This window comes from Otolemur garnettii, unplaced genomic scaffold, assembly GCF_000181295.1.
Source record: "Otolemur garnettii isolate 467f Iridium unplaced genomic scaffold, OtoGar3 scaffold00065, whole genome shotgun sequence".
Taxonomy (NCBI): Eukaryota; Metazoa; Chordata; class Mammalia; order Primates; family Galagidae; genus Otolemur; species Otolemur garnettii.
The window spans coordinates 8,473,035-8,495,066 of record NW_003852460.1 but is presented as its reverse complement, the minus strand read 5'-3'; the positions used below and the strand labels follow the sequence as shown (position 1 = coordinate 8,495,066).

Below are 22,032 nucleotides of genomic sequence, written 5' to 3'. Positions count from 1 at the left end.
AAAGAAAAGAAAAAAGAAAGTTTTATTAGAATACGGCCACACTCGTTTATTTATAAATTAGCTGTGGCTACTTTTATGCCACAAAGGCACTATTGAGTAGCTGTGATAGCGATCACATGACTTATGAAGCCTGGAATATTCGCTATCTGATTCCTTATAGAAAAAGATTGTCAAACCCCTGCTATAGATAATTAAGCCCATTAGAGGTTATATTTTTAAATGCTTTTAAAGAATAGGTATGTAATTCCATTGGTATAAATGGTTTTTTGTTTCTCAAGTGAACTGCGCTGCGGAATCTAGGCTTTCAATATACTCATCACCTGAATAGTGTATTATACCCAGCAGGTAAATTTTCACTCCACACCTCCCTCCACCTCCTTCCTTCTGAGTCTCCAATGTCCACTAAGTCACTCTGTATGACCATGCATATCCGTCAGTAAGTGAGAGCAGTAGTATTTGTTTTCTTGTTCCTGGTTCACTTCACTTAGAACAATAGTCTCCGGTTCCATCCAAGTTGCTGCAAAAGACATTAAGTCGTTCTTTTTGATGGCTGCATACTACTTTATAGTGTACACTGTATACAGTATATACCACATTTTCTTTATCTGTTCATCCATTGGTGGGCACTTAAGTTGGTTCAGATATGGATCTTTGCAATAGAATAATGTGCTGTAATGAACATATGGGCATAGATATCTTCTTTATAAAATGACTTCTTTCCCTTTGGGTAGATATCCAGTAGCAAGGTTACTGGTTGGAATGGTAGGTCTACTTGTAGTTCTTTGACAAATCTCCATGCTGTTTTCCACAGAGGTTGTACTAATTTGCGTACCCACCAACAGTGTATAAGTGTTCCCTTTAGCCATCAGCAACCTTAGGTACCTAAACTTATATCTAAATGTTACAAACTCATCTGAGACTTTTTATGGTGGGGGGAGCAATTTACCTGTGGTCTTCCTTGTGGTACCCTAAGCTTAGAGGATGTGTGTGAGGGGTATACTCAAGATTTAAGGTTCCAATTCCTAACATTTTAAAATGGTTCTTAGTCTAGTTATAACAGAAAATGAAAAAAGAAAGAAAACAATCTGAAATGCACTAGACCTGGGGGAATTTTCTTCAGTTCCCTGCAGCCTACCCACTTTGACTAGATTTGCCCCTCCCTTATTCCTTTCCTGCACCTTTCCTGCAGCACCTTCCCTGAGCTCCTGGGCTCCTGCCAGTCTTAGTCATTCTTGGGATGTAAATTCACACATGTTCAGATAAACCAAGAACCTTCTCTTCCTTTAGCTCTTGCTCAAATGCTGCCTTGTCTGTGAAGTCTTTCCCGGCCACTGTCCAAAACTGCAAATCTCTTTCCTCAACTCCCCCATCCCTGTCCTTTAGTTCTCCCTAACAGTTGTCATTATTTAACACTATACCTTTTATTGACCTGTTCCTTCTGCCCCTTCCAGAGTACAGTATCTCCATTTGTTAAATGAAAGAATAAAAACCCAGATAAAGAGGAGGCAATATCAAAGTATTAACGTAGTACTGTTCACTGTTTGGAATAAACACTCTAGGCAAGGATTTGCCACTGGTGTGCAAAAAATATCTTAATAGTTGCTGGAGCCAGTTTTTATGTCTCCCTCCTTTAAGGTAAGTGGCTTCTTTAAGATGGTGAAATCTTAATAGGATTAAGTGTTCCATTCATTGCAATGAGTTCCTGGCAGCACCTGTGTGAGCCAGTGCCTCTTCTCTCCGCACCGAACTTTCTTTTTCTTGATCATTAAGGTAACAATAGCTGCTTCTTCAAATTTGTTGCACCGTGGCTAGTATCTGTGATTCACAGGGAATCTTCTTATAGTACGAGGACACTAGTTTTCAGAGGACTGTTTGTTTCTTAGGCTAACACTTCCTCTCTCTCTGCGTCGACAGTGGAGCCATTCACCCTCAGTAGCCACTGGAGTGTGTACTTGTGCACACAAATACATGCTTAGGATTGTGGAAATCTTTGACTTGACTCTTTGATATGTATTTTCACATCAAATGTCTATAAATACTGTACACATAGTTCTTATTGAGCGTATCTCTCTGTACATATTGTGTTCAAAATAGCTCATGAAAGTGCTATGAATAGAAACGCAGTGGCTACAATTTTAGCATAAGTTTAAAGCACTACATTCTTAGCTTGGGTCCTAGTTCCAAATCTTATAAGCTTTATGATTTGGGGAAAATTACTTAATCTTCCCAACTCTCAGTTCCACCATCTATATTATTTTATTACATTTATACATCTATATATTATTGTGATATTACTATAATGTATCATAATCATATAGTATAACAATGTATCATAAGTATAGGTTCAATTATCTATTATGCAAGGTGGATATAAAGTTTGTGTGCAATTTGAAATAGTTTAACATAGTAAATTGCAAGCGAACTTTATGTCTATCTTGTATATTGTTATAGGTTGTAATCATATTCTATTCTATTATTATATAATGTTATTATATTATTAAATATTATATAAGATAGGTCAAAGATGTTAACCACCTCAAAAGTTGTTGAAGGGATTAAATAAAAAGGGATTAAATAAAATATGTACAATTAAATTATGTACAGTTATTATTTGTAAATTAAAAACTTGCTGGCACATGGTTGGCCCTTGGTACACATTCACCCCCCCATATCTAGTATACATGATTTTCCTGTTACTGAGATAGAAAAATAAAGAAGTTCTCATGTGTCCTCATAAAAGGGAAGAAGTAGGACCCTTGCTGCATCTTTCCAAGTGGTTTTCTTTGGCCTGCATATGCAGCATGAGACGAAATCACACAACCCAGCAGATACTCGAGATTTTGACTTTTGCAGCTAACTGAGAAAATCCATGGTAAACTAAGAGGATTTGATTTGGGGAATTGAGAGTCGGTTGTGGAACACAAAGATGAAATTTGCTTGACTTTATTGCTGACTGAGAAAAAAGGATGTTTGTGAGAGGTAGGTGGACTGTGTAACTCCTCATGTTTTTTCCCTTGGTCTGCAGGGTGATTTCACCTGGAACAGCATGTCGGGCCGCAGTGTGCGACTGAGGTCAGTTCCCATCCAGAGTCTCTCGGAGCTGGAAAGGGCTCGACTTCAGGAAGTGGCTTTTTATCAGTTGCAGCAGGACTGTGACCTGAGCTGTCAGATCACCATTCCCAAAGGTAAGGCCCTGTCTGCTTTTCTGCTGAGGAATGCTACAAGTCACAAGCACTGAACTCTTCTCAGGCCTCACATGCACATAGGAAGGAAATGACAGCTCCTCGGCCACTGGCTGTCATTACTGTCCGTTTTGCAAGACATGTTCAAGCAGGATAGTTGCATGTCAGCTAATACATTTATTTAAAGGGAAGGTCAACTTGAGGCATTTGTATCTTAACAGTCTACCTGGCACAAGCCAGGTTAAATTAAAAAGGACTTTCAGAAAAGTCAGCTTAAAAGGTGAGAAGAAAACCTGTGTCTATCTCGATTTGTTTTCAAAATAACCATTTGGAAAAAGCCTTAATCTAGAAAACATGTCATTTGACCTTATGCAAACTCAGTGTCAGGGATTTTTCCCAAGTTACTTCATTTTCATCTAGTCTTTCAACTGCTGTGCTGTAGGTTGCACTGGAGCCGGTGCATACCTGACTGGTTGATGTTTTCACATAGATCTTGATTCCAGTAAAGATGAGAAACACAGACCTAAATTCCCTTAATCCACAGAAGTCTGTCTCTGAATGTTTACTGTCATCAATAACAGTACTTAATAATTTGTATTTTGTATTCATATGTAGCAGAAAGCTAATTTGAGGCAGAATGAAAATTATGATGTTATACACTTAGAGGAAATCTGCCATAAAAAGCAACCAGGCCAGTGTGCCTGAAATGGAGAGGAAAACGAGAGAGGGTTAGCAAACTTCTAGAACAGTGGTTCTCAATCTGTGGGTTGTGACCCCTTTGGAGGTGGAATGACCCTTTCACAGGGGTCGCCTAAATACATCCTGCATATCAGATCATTGCATTACGATTCATAACAGTAGAAAAATTACAGTTATAAAGTAACAACGAAAATAATTTTATGGTTGGTGGTCACCACAGCATGAGGAACTGTATTGAAAGGTTGCAGCATTAGGAAGGTTGAGAACCACTGCTCTAGAAGCTAGAAGATTGCCTTGGAGGACTTTAGATCTGCAGATCTTCTCTTCTATTTTGTTTTTTTTTTTTGGGGGGGGGAGTAGTTAAGGGGATGTTTCATTAATATATATTCATAATAGAGTTCATGTATACAGAGAGAGCCAAAAATGTATCCATATTTTAAGAAAGGAAAAGGCTACATCAAAATTGTAATATTCAATATATACTACTAATAAAAAATGAATACAAGTCATGTTGGGTACCTCTTGTAATTGCAGAAGTCTACTGTTACTGGAGTATTACAACTTTAATACAGTCTTTTCCTTTCTTAAAATGGGTACACATCTGTGTGTGTACCATCTGTATACACATAGACAAGCATGTGCATATACACATAGATGTGTGGTTCTCAGCCAGGAATGATTTTGCTCCCCCTCCCCAGGGACCATGTGGCAATATGTGGCTATGCTTCTGCTATAGCCTGGGGAAGAATGCTCCTGGCATGTAGTGGATAGAGGCCAGGGGTGCTGCTACATACCCTACAGTGCATAGGACAGCCCCTTCATCCCTCACCAAGAAATATCAGCCTCCTAGTGTCCGGGTGCCAAGGCAGAGTAACCTTGTCATACACACAGACACATACTCATCTTCTGTCACCCAGTGCCAGTGGTGCTAACTTCTTGGCTTAGCTGTGACTAATGGAAAGAGCACTGGCTTAGAGTCTAAAATCCAGGATTTGAGAACACTTCTCATCACTCCCTATACACAAGAGCTCAGGAAATTCTCCTCTGTAAGAGGAGCCTCAATTCTTTAACTAGAAAGAGTAGCATGAAAACACTGGCCAAGTTTTTCCTTGGATGGTAAGTCTTAGGACCACATTTGTCTTTAACTTGGAATCTGAGTCTCCATGGGAGATCACGGCTACATTCAGAAGAGAACGGTAGGCAAGGCCAAGGGGAGGGCAAGACATGCACGTCTCAGGACATGTGCCTTGCTCCTTTGACTTTCTTGACACGCTCTGTTTACTCCCACAACCACAGCCAGTTCCTCCCAAGAGGAAATCCCTACCCCTGATCTATTTTTTTCATATTAATCTCACATGTAGAGACTCTTAGCTCAGGTAAACAGAGAATCACTTGGGCAACTATGAAAAAAAAATGACTACTTGTGACCATTAGGCCATGTGGCTCTTCTCCTTAGGACAGGCCCTTCTGCCTCACTGGGTCTTGATTTGGCTGTAGGGAGGAAATGAGGCCTCTCCACCCCTACAACTTAACTCTCATGGTGGCCCACGTGGGACCCAAGAGTCCTGTCTGCCTTTAATGAACACAAACATTATTTTCATTCCTTAAAAAAAAAATAGACACGTTGTTGGCAAACAACAGCATTTGTAGCAAAGGAAATGATGACTATGAAAAGTTTTTGAAACCTGGATTGTATTCTCATCAGATACCAGGGAACAGATATTCTTTGTGGCTTTGTTTTTAAATCCAGTTAATTTGATATTTCTCTTTGTCCTTGCTTTTTAAAGAGTTCACTAAATAAATAACCCTTAGCAAACAGGCAATTTTATAAAATTTGTCGGCTAGAGGCTCTGTCTCCGTTGCTTATTTCTGAGACTGTGTGGTTCCCAGAACATTCAGGGAAAGATTCATGTTATCGAAATGTTTGAAGATATTACTGAGCCCCAGCTGTTGTTTTGATATTTTCTATCAAAATGGGAACTAATGATTTACAGACAATTTTCTTACTTGTGGAGGAGAAAAGGAGTCGTGTGGCTGTGTGGAAAAAACAGACATTGCTCAAGAGTTTTGAAACTATTTCGTTGAGCATAAGATTATAGACATTGACAATTTACTGAGATCTTTGGAATGTGTGGGCAGTGGCGAGTGCTATGACAGTCTAAGTGTGGCCACTTGGTCCCACACAAACCTTCAAGTGGAAGTTCTAAACAAGGTCAGATTCACTACATGAATAATTTTTTTGTTGTTGTTGCAGTTTTTGGTGCGCTGGGTTGGAACCCACCACCTCTGGTATATGGGGCCGGCACCCTACTCCTTTGAGCCACAGGTACCACGCCACGAATAATTTTTGCAGGAAAATAAAAGCAGCAGCCGGAACCTAAAACCTGAAGAAACAATAGTAAGCCTACTTAGATAGTATGTCTACTTAGATAGTGAGTATAATGAAAATGGAAACATATTGAAGCTCACATTTCTGTTCACTGCCACTTTAAGGTGATCATAGGTATTTATTCACAGATACCTATTTGAGAAACCTGCTCTTTGGTGAGACTGCTGCTTTCTGGGCTCAGATAAATGATATCATACCAAAGTTATTAGATGCTGGGTTTCATGGTAGGGAGAAAGAATTGAGGATTGGCAGAGAGATTGAGAAATAACTAGATTGATTTCTTAGAGTGCCCAATAGGGGTGGGATCTAGAGAACAGGGGAGAGTTTGACCTTCTCTCAAGCTAGAATAATTGGTGAATACCAGTTATTTGGACACAGATGCAAGTGAGTTAGAAGACATGGGAGAGCATGTGGAATCTTATTCCAGATTAATTCTCCGCTTTCTGCAAAATAAGAAGGAATTTTATCCACCCAGAGTGATGATATGAGAGAGGTCCTGGGGGTTTGAGGAAAGAGGGTAGGAATGGAAAGAGAAGGGAGCAAATGGGCCAGTGGTGTCCGAGGATTGCAGGGGAACCCAAAAGGTCCCTTTGGGGTTAGTAGCTGGGAATTTAAAATGCTAAATAAACATCCTGGTTAAAGCAAAGCACACCTTTTTGTACTTTGAATTCCAAGGTTAATCCACGTCTGTTCTCTTTAGAATTCAGATTTTCTAGTTGAATTCAATGAAGGTAAAGAGGGACATGGCAAGTTGAGAGTATGTCTGTGGTAGACCGAATAATGGACCCCAAAAGATGACCACATCCTCATCTCTGGCATCTGAATATGTTACTTCCCATGCCAAAGGGAACTTTACTAATATGTTCAATTAAAACCCCTGAGATTAGAGAGATGATCCTGGATTGTCTGGATGGGCCCAAGCAAATCACATGGGTACTTAAAAGTGCAGAAGCTTTCCCAGCTGTAATCAGGGAGAGGTGTATCTATGGAAGAATGGTCAGTGTTACTGGCTTTGAAGATGGAGGAAAGAGGCATGAACCAAAGGAATGCAGGAGGCCTCTAAGCGCTAAAAAATGTCAAAGGAACAGATTCTCCTCCAGAGCCTCCAGAAAGGAAAAGAGCCCCACTGACACTTTGATTTTAACCCAGTGAGACTCATTTCAGACTCCTGGCCTCTAGAACTGTAATATGATACTTTTGAGTTGTTTAAATTACTAAGGTTGTGGTATCTAATGCAGTATCCAAGGTAATTATTATAATTCCATAGCATGGGATCTAAATTGAACAAGAAAGCAAGTTAGAAATACATTTAAAAGACATAAGAATCAATAATATAAAGATGTTAATTATGTCATTAGTTATTTATAAGTTGAAGATGCTTCTAAAAATAGTACCAACAGGAATTTTGGGGGTAATTTCACTAAATTAATCTAAATATCATCTAGATGAATAATTATGTGAAGATAGGAAATCTGATAAAGAAACCTAATGTAGATTATCCCTTTTCATTTATTAAAGTATGACATAAAACTAAGGCAATTAAAATAGTATTGCACTACCTCACAATAAATAGGTCAAAGGAAGATAACAGAGTGCAATAATGAACCAAAATATGTATGAGAATTTATTATATGATAAATATGATATTTCTTGTCAGGAGAAAAAAAGATGGATTAGTATTATATTTAAGACAATGAGACAAGCATTGGTAACAAAAAACTGGATTTTGATCTTGCTCCTTACATCAAAATAAATTGATACGGAAGAAAGATTTTAAGATGAAAATGAAACTATAAATATGTCAGAATAAAATGGATTTGGGTGCTTAATATTTTTATTTTGGGGAAGTCCTATTCAGAAAATATAAAGACAAAGGGACAAATTTCATTACATAAAAAAAATTAGAATCGTCTATGTGACAAATAAAAATTTTTTATAGCACATTTGCCAAAGTAAAGCCTAACTTCTCTGCTGTGTACAGCTTTGTTACCAACTAATGTATTTAATAAAAAGAAAAGCAATATATAATACAGACAAATTCCAGGCAGCTTACACAAAAAGAAACACAAATGGTATCTGAATATTTGAAAAGAGGCTTACTTTCATATTCATTAAAGAAAAGCAAGTTAAACACCAAGGACATTGTTTTTTTTCTCTTAGATTGGTATGGCCCCAAAAGTTGGATGATATACTTTGTGGGGAAACAGGCCTCTCTTTTACTGTTGGTAGGAGTATATGGTATGCAAAGCAATTTGGCAACATCTACCTGAGTTTTAAATGGCCCAACAATCCTACTAAGAATGTATCTTACAGATACATACTTGTATTAGTTGGGTAGTATAACCACTCAGTGCAACACTATAAAGGCGTCTTTCTTACTCAAGCACCATCCAGTGTAGGTTGGCCATGAGGGAGGGAAGGACAGACTTTGCTCCAAGCAGTTACTCAGGGACTTGGGATTCTAGCATCTTGTAGCTCCTCCCTCCTCTATATTCATTTAGCCAGGAGATGCAAATACCAAAAATAAGATTTACATATACCTTATAAGATGGCTGATGAGCTTAATTTTTTACCCCTTCTAAACTTAAGATAGTTCATAAAGAGACATTTGAAGATGCTATCGAGAGCCTAGAGAAATCTTTAGTGGTTGAAACCAGGAATCAGTAGTTTTCCCCATAAGCCTTCGATTACCCCAAAGATTAACCGTGGACTATTTCTGACTATTCAAATGCCCAGTCTTAGCATAGGCTCTTGGATCAGACTATCTAGTCTATAAATGGCCAATCCTTAGTAACAGAATCAGGAAACAAGAGCAGAGAATGGCCAAGAAATGAAGCAAAACCTAATGGTCTGGAGGAATGTTTCACTTATTTAAAACACATCGAAGGAATATTTTTTATATATCAGGTAGCATGTTAGGTCCAAATAACATTATTTTAGTAACATTTTAATACAGATGGTCAAAGTCAGGGGGGAGCAACTGGCCCATGGGCCAAACCCAGCTTAACATCTGTTTTTTTGTAAACGAAGTCTTAAGGGAACACAGCTGTAAGAGCTGAATGGTTGTGACAGCGTCTCAAAATGTACTATCTGGCCCTTTACAGGAAAAATTCGCTGACACCTAGGCTAAGTTAAAATGAAAGAAACTTCCTTCTGCCACAATCAGTATAGCAGGTTAGTGTAGGCAATGTGGCTCAACCTCATTATATTGTAAACAAAGATTTAAAGTTGAATGATTCCATAAGAGAGAAATGAATGTTCATGTTTTCTCTCTTGCTTCCCCCCCTTGCTTCTGTTAATTTCTGATAGCACAAATGAGAAAAGCTTATTTATGTATTTGGAAAATGGTATCATAGAAAGAGAAATAGCTGATGGTTTAAGAAAATGTAGACAATATTCTCATAAAAGAGCACCCCAATGTCTCAAAATTGCTCAGTTATATATCTTCCTTATAAAGTGATCTCTAACCATTAGCCCTTAGGCAATGTAAAACCCAAATAAACAACCTAATGAAATAAAGAAAATTATATTCTTGGTAGGCCAACGCTGCAGCTGTCTTCAGTTTGTGATTTAAATGTTGATTTAGATAATATGGGTAACCTAGTAGGCAAGAAAATTGAGCTCGTTGTTTATATAACAACTTTAGACAGAAAATGTAACTGTCCTATTTTTATGTTATCCTTGTTGGCAATGCCTAGTGGAAGAACTGATGGGCTAGAACTGTCCTTCAAAGCCTTTTGTGTAAGTAAAAATGAGTTGAAACCTGGAATAGAGTCCATAAACTGCAGATAGAAATGCCCAGAGGAAACAAACACTACCAAATAAGGATGATGAAGGAATAATGAGACCGCTAGGCTAAGAGGCCCTCCACAGAGGTCTTGTGTGAGCTGGAGAGCTAACCGTGGCTTCTGTGTGTTCACAGTCATCATTCCTGTGATCCTCTTACAGAGGATGGTGATTTCCTGTCACGTAGGGCTGTCTTATTTGTCTTTCAATCTGGAACACCAGGTATACCAGTGGCCCTCAGCAAATGTTTGAGAAGTGAATGAACGCATGTGTGCATGCTCCTATTTAAAATTAAGCTCCTTCTTTCACTCTTCCCTAGTTCTCTAAATACTAGCAATCAATGTTCTCTCTTTTCCCCTAGTATCTCCAGGAATGAAGCAGCCACACTTCCATACTGCTTCACTCCATGTTCAATTTCTAACTTTGATTGATGGGCTCTTAGGGTTAATGTGAGCTTTAAATGAAGGAAAAGCCATAATGAGCTTAAAACATCCCTGATGTCTTATATGTAGTATACTCTCCATACGAGTTACCCATCACTATCATCATCCTTATGTCACTTTGTCCTGCATTTGCCCTCAACCCCAAGTCACTCCATAATCGTGTTTCATCTTAATTACAGCCATAGACCTTTACCTACCTTCCTTCATTTGGGGCTTCTCCCTCATTCTGCCCACCATATCTAAAATCACCAGAGTAATCTTAACCACAGAAACTACTCTTTTGTTGGAAAAATAAATAAATAAATAAAATCCCCAAGTTCCTTTGTCTCCTACTGATCTCACTAGTGAAGCCATTTACAATACTATTGCACATAAAGGAAGAAATCTATTTTGTTTGTAGCCTGTTCTAAGGCTGTATCACAGACTTAAGTTTATTTGTGTTAGAATAGCAGGTTGTGAACATTTTGTCCACAATCTGTAGTGAGAAATGCATTTTACATCTCAACCCAGGAAACACATGAACCAAACAGTTTATCTTTATCAAAGATACACTTTTCTAGTCCCTATTATATTCTTGTCTGTCCTCTTCTGTTTGACTCTTATTTCCTTTCCTTAAATGTTATTACCATTATTCTCTAAATGTTTTTGATTCATTAATAGGTCATGAGCCACAGGTCAATTACACAGTTTTAGAAGAGAGATGGAACAGGCAATTAAGAAGAAATAACAAATCTAACATTATGGGGAAACTTGTAGTTGGTCTTTGCTGTGGCTCTAGGGCCTTGGAAAGGAAGATGGGGCATTCTGTTTCTATAGGGTGGAAATGAATCTAAAGCTAGAACCATACTCTAAACATCCAATGCCTTCCCTATGGAGAGCTAAACTGTGGGAACAACTTTTCCTACACTGCCTCACCTCTCTCTCTCACTCTCTCTCTCTCTCTCTAGATATATATATATAGAGAGCCTTTACATTCTAGCTAAAATATGGGATACAAGACCATGTCAAAAGTGGTTTGTGTCCTGAAGGAGTTCCTAGTCGGTAGCTAGAGAAACCACAAGTGCATCAATTATATTAAAAGACAGAGCAGTGGATATGATTTAAGTTCCCTTTGGTGGCCCTTAGATATAGAAGCTTCGTCATCCACTGCTCTGATAAAAGCCAAGAATGACAGAGACATTTTCCTGCAGGTCTTTTGTAATTACCTTCCTGGGTGCTCTTTCTTTAGCATTCTAAGGCTTTTACCATGTAAAGTTCTCAAGTGTCTGCTGCCATTGTATCATTCTGTGCTGGTGCCAAGGAGGCATTTGATTCTTTAAGCTATGTGCTTTGTGCCTTGGTATTTACAAATGGCTTCCTTTATGTTCTTAGACAATATGGTTTTCTATCCAAAGTCTTGTCTCTACTGGTCACATTTACACATATTTATTTATATATCTTTGTTGGAGCAGCAACCACTATTTCACAAGGCTTTGGCATCTTGAACAAAACTTTTGTCACTGCAGTTTCTGAAATATTCTGGCACCTTTCAAAGATCTCAAGACTGCACTATTATCTCTGTTGGGATCATGACCCAAAGTAAACTTGATAATTATAAAGAATGTCCCATCCTTAAAATATGAAGAGGAGCTTTCAATTTTTTTTCTTGATTAACCCATGAGCAAAATAAAATGAAGTAAATATTAATTGATGTTAAAAACTGAGGACATTTTTAGCCAATCAGGCTTTTCTTACAAAAGACTTACAAGTGGGAAGCTCTGGAAGCATAGTTTAGAGGGTTTTCACGTAAGATAGGAGTGGGCAAACTATAGCCTGTGAGCCAAATCCCACCCATTGCCTATTATTGTAAAAAAGGTTTATTAAAACCCAGCCATGTCTATTACTTTCTGTATTGTCTAGTGCTATGATGGTAGAATTGCATAGGTTTGACAGAGACCAAAATAGCCCATAAGGCCAAAAATATTTATTATCTGGACCTTTACAGAAAAAGCTTGCCAATGTCCAATTTAAGAGATTAGTATTAATTTGATGTAGTAATTTGTAGTTTTTATCCATGTGGTTGATTAATGGCATAATCCTGTTCATTTCAAATTCTTCATTATTTTTAACTTATTTTATAATAATTGGGTACTTTTCAATTAGACCTTTGTAATTCTCAAATGTGTTTAGTGCTTATGTCATAGTCATGCATTACTTAATGATGGGAGATATTCTGCGAAATGCATCATTAGGTGATTTCACCATTCTGCAAAATTGCACTTACACCAACCTAGATGGTACTTACACCAACCTAGATGGTACAGCCTACTACACACCTATGCTGTATGTTATAGCTTGTTGTTCCTTGGCTGCACACCTGTACAGTACGCGACTGTACTGAATACTGTAGGCAACCGTAACACAATGGTAAGATTGGTATATCTAAACCTTTCCATAGAAAAGATATAGTAAAAATATAGTATAAAACATTAGTACACCTTTAGGTTATACATGTGGCCAAATATTTTTTCAAAGTGGTATAAATAAGTTCCCTTGATGGCACTAAACAAGAAGGAAAGGTTAATATTTTATGAGTTGTTCAAACAACTCATGCCACCATGCAGTCTCTGGGTATATAAATTATATATGTATTAAATGGGTGACTTTAATAATAAGTCAATCTCTAATATGGATTGATTATTAGTTTGAGTATTACTATCTGGTTTGATGTCTGAGAAGTTAGCAATATTTATCTGTAAAGACTTTAATTATTTACAGATTTACTGTTCTTGGTAATCTGATCTCCCTCCTCCTCGTACCACCCTCCCTCCCAGTCTTAGATACAACCCAACATACACAGATTCAAATCTCCTATAGATGTCTTTTCTTAAGGATACCTGGCATTACATGACATGTCTGGTGGAAATAAAAGTAGAAGTACATGTCCCACAACTGAATTTTTCATTATCCACTGTTAAGATGCTTTGGCTGCAAATTATGGGAATTCATCCCAAAGTGGCTTAAATAATAAAGAAATGTACTATCTTACTTTATAAGGCTCAGAAGTAGGCCATTTCCAGGGCTCATTAATTCAATAGCTTTATACATTTTCTCTCTGCCATCATCAGCGAGTCACATTGCTCTTCGGCTACTTTCCCTCATTGTCACAAAGTGGCTACACCTGCCCCAGCATCACTGCTTCTAGTACAGCATCAAAAGACAGAGAAGAGCAGGCAAGTGTCTTTTTAAGAACAGAAATGCCCTTTCACTGCTGTGTCTGGTAGACTTCCTTTCTTTTTCATGCCCTAAAATTGTAATGTTTGCCAATGCCCCAAATCAATACTGGCAAGAAGAAAAAAAAATCACCAGGATTGTCTTGAACTACTGCTGACTGCATGGAGAGTAAGCACTTAGGAAAAACAGGGCAAGAAAGAATTGGGGTAGGTGAGTGGAGAGCAGCAGGACAGACATAGATTTGGATTAGAAACCGCTGGTTCATAATAGCAATGGCATCTTCTGCCATTGCAGACAAGTAATAAGGAGGAAACTATTTCTGCATTTACTCACTTTGGTATTTCACACAGTGCCTTACATATTCCTACGATTCAATAAATATTTGAGAAATTGAATGGGATGCATTAAATATGAAATCACAGCACATTTATTTAATGTTTCCATATCATATAGAATTCTTCCAAATGACTCAAAAAACAATAAAAAGTAATGAATGGAAAAGGAAAGGATGAGGAATCTAATAGTTTTCATCTAATTTCATCTTCTATTAGGTTACTGAATCAGAAAGAGCTGTTTCCATGGCAGCAACTGGCAGAAATTTTTAGGAGTTCCAAAGACTTAAAGTGTATAATTTAAGGATATTTGATTCCCTTCTTACTTGTTCATTATAAAACAATATCTATCAAAGGAAAGTAGATAGAATTAGCTCCTTTCCTACATTAAAAATCACACCATATGTTAACACCATTGTCTAACCCTGACTTTTTAACTTGAACTACAAGCTTTAGCTTTAAAACAAGTAATGATAAAACTTCCATAATTGGAGGTTTAATTTTCTTGAGTTAACAATTCAGGGTATTTATTTGGGATAAGTGATTTTTATCTTCTTGTTCTCCTACCTACTTTCTTTCCTTTATGCTCCAGGGATAAAATATAGCCTAAAGAAATAACTTGCCAAAAGCAATTGTTCCTACCCTGGTATTTGGAAACTTCTGTCTCTGCAAATCTAGTATCTACCTAGACTAAGTTAAAAGTACTGTATGATGAGAGATGCAATTCAGGAGCCTGGAGGGAGAGACTAGCTCCTATCTTATGAAAAGACAGCAGCAGGACTGCCCTTTTGAAATATATGCGTATAGCTTTTTAAAAAATCATTCTTTAAAATCATAGAACTTGTCTGTGGAAAAAATGACAGCAAGTAAAAGATCCTTCTAAGGCATAATTTGATCATGCCCAGTTGTTATAGCAAGCAGTGGTTACAAAGAACGCCTAGTTAAGGAAAAACCATAGTTGAGCTTTTAAACCCATGGCATCTAAACCATGAGATCAGCTTCCCTCCCTCACGTTTTGACAGAATAAGGAGACATGCTTCACAAATCAAATATCTTAATGATTTTCTGTAATAGAAAAACACTTGCTTTGGAGTTCAAGGATGCACGAGGGAGTTTTGTCCTCTGTTGAAGATGATATAGAAAGATTTTAGAATTAATTATTCTACTAGAATAATTTACATAAAACCAAAATGATTTCTTAGTGTTTAACTGGAGGCATAGTGACCTCTAAGAGTTGACTCTCCTTACAGCAGTGAGAGACTCACAGAATGTTCTCATTTTCTGACCACAGCTTTGATAATTTCACCACCACTTCAACATGTAAACTGTGGGGATTAGTACATTTCACAAGTGCTTTGAGGAGTCTCAGCTCTAAGGAGAGGCATCTCTGTTGCTTAAGAATATCATAAAACATTTCCTTCCCCAGGAAAACTAGACACTTTGGAAACAGATTTTAGAACTCCTAACCCACAAGGTACTAGCAGGATAATGAAACAGTGTTGATGGATTTATACCAAGAAAAATGACCTAATCACTCTGTTTCTGCCTGAGTTCTACTTCAAATAAAGTTAATGGAAAAACTGTTAGGTATAAGGTGATAAATATAAACCTTGATTACCTATGGATTTGGTTAAATCGCAACAAACTATAGTATAAAATATTTCTTTATGAACACACACACACAGTTTGGCCTAGAAGAAGTTGTTTTCCACTTTTGCCATGTACATTGTTCTCTTGCACAATTATTATTTGCCCCACTTGAACCCTAGTTCCCATTTAAGAAACTATCAGTCCAATCCTGAATTTGCAATTTTCTCATCTGTTTTCACTGATAGAACGTTCACTTGATAAAGGATTGGATTACCAGGAATAAAACTTTAGATGGTGACGATAATCAGGAAGAAAGTATTTCCTAAACTAAGCAATCGCCATGTGATTTATTGGGGAAAATCCCTACCAAAATTCAAAGACCCCCAAACATTACCCATTACAAGCAGAGCTGGGAACAACTTCCTCTCTCCTTTCCTGACACCTAGTAAATGTCTTCACTAAAGCATTTCTTCATTGTGCTTTAAATAGGTTTCTCTATATCTATCTATAACACTGAACTATGGATTCTTCAAAGGCAGAGATAGTGTTCATTCATCTGAGTTTAGAGTACCTAGCTTAGAGTCTCATCTACATTGTATGCTTAATCCATGTTGGATGAATAGATGGATAGGTGGTAGATGGATAGATAGATCAATGTGTGGAGAATGAGTACACTTTCTAAGGGGAAACTGACATTTAAACAGATAATTATTACATTGTAAGTAATATTTCAAAGCTAAGAAGATTCATCATGTTCTATGGTACAACATCTCTGGCCAGAGAATACTTGTTTAAGAATGGAGAAGAATTTCTTGCTTTGATTTCCCTCTTTAATCTCTGAGGTTCAGCCCAGACTCTTAGACCAGAGAATTTCATTCGTCCCACTGGTTTCCCTTCCTTAGGGTAGCTACTTCCCTCTTTCCATCAAAACTTCTTTCTCTTCCAGTTTTTAGAGATGGACTTGGAATATGGAGCAGGTGATTTAAAGTAGAAAGGACAATTTTGAATTCGTTTCATTGAGGATGGCGATGGAAGTAACCAGATCTTCTGTCTACCCTGAGTTGCCCTTGAACATGATTTTGACTGGGGCTTTCCATGCCCAGCTCCCATCAGTCTCAATCTGTTTTCCAATGTGAACTTAGTGAGCTAATTTAACTTATATTGAAAACACCAGACATGGAGTACAGGGCACAGTGAATAGCTCCCAAGTGTGAGAGACCATGCATGTTATTACTACCTATTCAGTAATCCCCCAATCCAAACTAGAAGTAAAATATCTGGTTTTTATTGACTTATTTTTGGCAGGTCTACCTCAAAAGGGGAAGTACATAAGATGAAATAATGAATTTTAGTTTTATTAAAGGATAAAATATAGTATTAGTAAATATTTTAAAAGTTATCTGTAGATTGTATAACTTGCCTAATTCACGTTCATATATACGTGTGTGTGTGTGTGTGTGTGTGTGTGTGTATTATGCTTTATTTTAAAAACTTTATCAGGATAGATAGCCATGGGAGCATAAAAAAATAAGCATATTTCTATACTAATCAGTGTTCTTGGATGCAAATGAAAAACACCAAGTGTGGATAACTTAAACAGAAGAAGGATTTAGAGAACCAGAGATTTAGGAAGAATCTTAAGACAATCTAATCAGGCGTCTATGAAAACATCACCAGGGCCATAAAAACCAATCTAGTGAAGCCTCTTAGCCTTTCCAACAAATATGCTCACCCGAAAGGCTGCCATCATGGGTGTTTTATGTTGGCTTAGACACATGTTTTCTTTCAGATCAAGGAGACGCAAATAGGAGATTAGTTCACTAGTTTCAGCCTGGCTTGTGAGTCACCTCCCTTCTTGTCATACAGTTGAGCTCCCAATTCTGTGAAGCACTTCAGTGAGCACCATAGGCCTCCATTCTCTCACATGCTTGACAAATGAATTTCTAACCTTTGCTTGAATATATCTGGTGCCTGAGAGAAAGCTTTTTTTAAAAAAAAAATTATTTTGGAATAATTTTTAGATTTACAGAAAAGCTACAAAGATAGTATGGAGTTCCCTTGCGTCCCTCACCCAGTTTGCCCTAATGTTGACATCTGATATTACCTTAACTAAGGAACCAGCAGTGGTGCATTACTATCAACAAAACTATAAACTTTATTCAGATTTCAGCAGTTTTCCCAATATTGTCATTTCTCTGTTCCAGGATCCCATCCAGGACCACATTTCATTTAGCTGGGCATCTTTTATTTTTCTTTTTTCTTTTTTTCTTTCAAATAACACATATTTCTCCTCTCACACAGCTTCTGCAAATAGCTTAGCTTGATCATTCTGGTTCAGGGGTCTTATAAAGGTTTCAGTCAAGCACAGAAGGGGCTATAGTCACTTAAGGGCTTGACCAGCACTGAAGGATCAGTTTCCAGGCTCCTTCATGTGGCTATTGGCTGGGGACTTCAGTTCCTCACTCCTTAGCCCTTTGCACGGGGTTGCTCATGATCTGGCTTACCCAAGAATGAGGGATGCAAGGCAGAGAATATGACCAAGATGGAAGCCACAGTGAATGGTGGTTTTTTGAATCAGCTCATTCCATTCGTAAACACCTCTGTTTGCTGGCAAAAATGTCTTCTTATATCTCCCTGAATCCTTGTTCTGGCCCATGGAGGTCTAAACAGTGAGTCTCTTCATCTACCATGTTTAGTCCTCTAAATAAAAGGAAAGAACTAGTGTCTCCTGAGTCTTCCCTGAATGCTCAACAGCATCTATTCACGCAACTGTTCACCATCAGATGCTGTTTCACACCTGATATTTCCTCCCAAAGGAGAAAAAAGCATCTCACACAAAGAAATAGAAGGTTATTTACTCAAGGAACTTCCTTTGTTTCCCCATCTGTGGTCTTAAGGGCCTGGTAGAAACATAACTGCAGGCAAATTTCCATTTATAAATTGAAGAAAATGGCTATTGTGTCCAAAATTCAACCTGATATATATAGAGAAAGGATCAAGAATCTGTAAACATTGTTGTATTCTTTGGTTTATAAAAGAAACAGGGATTGGGTAAAAATTGAGCCTCATGACAAGAGGGAAAATGTAACTGTGTTGTTCGCATTTACATGGTCTGGGCTCGTAGCCGCTCTCTAGGTAGAGTTATGCACAGATGTTCTCAACTGGAGTGATTTGGGCCTCTGAGGACATTTGGTAATGTCCAGAGACAGTATTGGCTGTCACAACAGGGGGAATGGGGCTGTGACATCTAGTAGATCAAGGCCAGAGATGCTGTTAAATATCCTACAAATGACAGAACAGTTCTTCACAGCCAAGAGTCATCTGGCCCCAAACGTCACTGGTGCCCAGGCTGAGAAACCCTGGCATAGGCTGCGTGCAGTTTCTTAGGGGCACTTCCCACTCTGCTACCCAAGTGTCTCTTTTCATATCGTTTTTCCTCACTTTTTCACTGAGCTTCACTCATTGCTTATGAATTCCTTTGGTCTGCTTTCTCTGAGAGTCTATTTTTCTGGTCCAAGTAAATAGTAAGGCAGCTGTGGCTGGGGAAACAGTGGAGATGGTGCCAAAAAGCATTCCTTCAGTCTTTTCTCAGCTGGATTTTTTTATTGAAGATTTGAACAAGCTAGAACCTTCCTTTTAGCCTTGGGTGGGGTTGCAAATGCCTAGGCCTTCCAGGTAAAATACATAGGTACTATAGCCCAGGGTTAGGTGTCTAGGCTTCCGTGTGAAGAACGTGGGACCCAGTGCTGCCAGCTCCTCTCCCTTTCTCCAGAGGCAGGACATCTAGATATGTATCCGAACCTGCCAAGAGTTTGCCATAGGGATTAACTTTTTATAAATTATTGTCTCAGTTAAACACCCTCATGTACTGGAGGCCTGGATATGGTCATCTTGCACTCACCAGGCTAGTTCTTTGTGCAGCAGTGGCAGGTGGGGCTTTGTCCCCAGCAGACATGTAGTAGTCCTTTTGATTTTGTCTTCGTGTCACATCTCACTACATGTGATTTCTTCTGCTTTCCAATGATGGAGTCTTTATTGAGCTCTGCAAGTGAAGGGATGTAAAAGGGCTCAAGTGTCGATGCCCTATCCAGGATTCAGGAGCACCTATAAACTTGAGGCTTCTACACCCATTCCCCATTGCTCACTACCTTACTCAAAATCGAGGCATAGTGCCTTCTTGCCCATCATCCCAGCTTCCAGGAGGGAAGGGTCTCACAAATAGATGCCCATTATTTTATGAACACCTCCTGGAAAGGAAAATCCAGAACCATCTCTCATGCTGCAGAGGCAAAGTGACCTCAAAGAAAGGACTTCTGGCTTCTTGTCACAGGCATCTGGTTTCTGCTCTCAGCCATGCCTCTCAGACAGAGCTGTACTTACTGAAAAGAGCTGGAATTTGGCTCTGAATCCCCGGCCCCCACTACCTACCCGTTCTGTGATTTGGGGAAGAATTTGCTTTAATTTTCTATTTTCAGTTCCCTCAACTTTGAAATGAATAAATCAAAAAGCTACCACAGAGGATTGTGTATTGATGTATATTAAGTAATATGATATCAATGTAATATTTCATATCATAGAAAAGTGGCTTATATAAATGGTTTTATATAAATGGCTTATATCCAGTGCATATTTAGAGCTTAAAACTCACTAGCTTTGGGCGGCACCTGTGGCTCAAAGGAGTAGGGCGCTGGCCCCACGTACTGGAGGTGGCGAGTTCAAACCCAGTTAAAGCCAAAAACTCAAAAAAAAAAAAAAAAAAAAAAAAACTTGTTAGTTTCTCATTGCTCTCCCTTCCTAGCTCTGAATGACCTTGAACGTGTCAGTCCATATATCTGGCTTTCACTGTCACATCCCTCAAGTAAGCACCATGTTTCCTTCACTACAGCATAGACAGAAGTTAAGAGCAGCAACTTGACATTGGATAGTCCTGTATGCAAGTTCTGAATCTTACCATGTCCCAACTTTTGCCTGTGGACAAGTTACTTAAACCTCTCCTAACCTCAGTCTCCTTATCTGTAGATTGGGAAGAATAACAGCGTGGGCTTCATCGAGCTGCTTTGAGAGCGTATTATAATAAGGCTGCATGTACTAAGCACTTAGCTTATAGTACTTGCTAAATAAAGACTAATTATTCATTACTTCTGTAGTGCCTGAGTCACACGAAAGTTGTGGTGGTCAGATGAAATCATAGGTATTCAGAGATTTTTTAAAAGTTAAACACTCAAGAGTTTTCTTCTGCGGAACTTTCTTCCTGAGTTCTCAGCCTCATTCAGTTAATGTAACTTTTATGTTGTTGCCCTTCTGTAAAAATGATGAAGTCCTTTTGTCATGATTTTTATTGAGGAAGAACATATATTCAGCAATGTACATAAATATGCAAGTGCACAAATACAGCTCTGTGGGGTTTTAATAGGTATATGTCATGGAACTAACTACCAATCAAATCAAGGTAGACAACATTCTCAGCACCCCACAAGGCTCCCTCATTCCCCCTTTCAGGTATATTTACCTGAAGGTAAATATAGGTAACTCTTACTCTTCTTTCTGTCACCAAAATAAATCATTCCTTGACAACATTTTTATTATTATCTCTAGAATTAAATAATTAAAAATTATAACACTGGTTTATAACCCTTATTCTCTGATTCTGATCACCTTTAAATTAGGAGGTATTTCATTGCTTCTGAGTTCCCTCAGACCCAACCCAAAGCCTCCATCTGACTTCCTGGCCTTGGACAGTGCCACCAAGTTCCCAGGTCATGCCCTACCCTATGCTAGTCATTTGGAGGAAGAGAAAACCCTAGGAGGCATAATTCTGCCCTCAGAGGGCTTCTGGTGTAGCTAGAGAAACAAACAAAGCCTTACAATGGAACACCACTTCAACAGCAAGCGAGTACAGAAAAAGTGAGTCTTCTTAGAGGGACAAGCTCCTGTCTTCTTGTTCTTGACCCCTTGAAGACTCTGTTTGGTATTGGTCTTTCCCAAGAGGATGCCCAGATTGACCAGATCCCACACTAATGGGCCCCACTTTGGGGTCACTAGGACATGGAAGGCTTGCTACCTTGCCTTCTGCTAGACTGTTGTGTATGTATGTGAGGTCTCCCATATGGGTCATGATCTCTGGACACATTAATGAGGATTTCCTCAGTGTCCAGTGAAAGGAAGGTGCGTGGAGGCCATTCTATATGTGCTTGTTCCAAGATGCCTTTGGTCAGAACATGTTACCTAAGTTCTTCCCACAGCTCACTGTTGTCGGTAAGACGGTGCACACACAAGGAGCAGTTAGCAAGCACGCATGCACTCATCACTATTAACACCACAAAGACATTTCTATGCAGTATTGATAGTTGGCAGCTTGCATTTCTTTAAAAGACAGAGTGGCATTTATCACACTTATT

The 22,032-nt window shown here is 38.4% G+C and overlaps 1 protein-coding gene across 1 annotated transcript in view; it reads left to right on the top strand.

Annotated features, from left to right (window-relative positions):
* Positions 1–22,032, top strand: part of ARHGAP6 (Rho GTPase activating protein 6) — a 465,268-nt gene that overhangs the window by 380,597 nt on the left and 62,639 nt on the right. Inside the window, exon 2 of the mRNA XM_003793049.2 lies at positions 3,026–3,185. Coding sequence (XP_003793097.1) covers positions 3,026–3,185 — 160 coding nt within the window. The remainder of the gene's footprint in view (positions 1–3,025; positions 3,186–22,032) is intronic.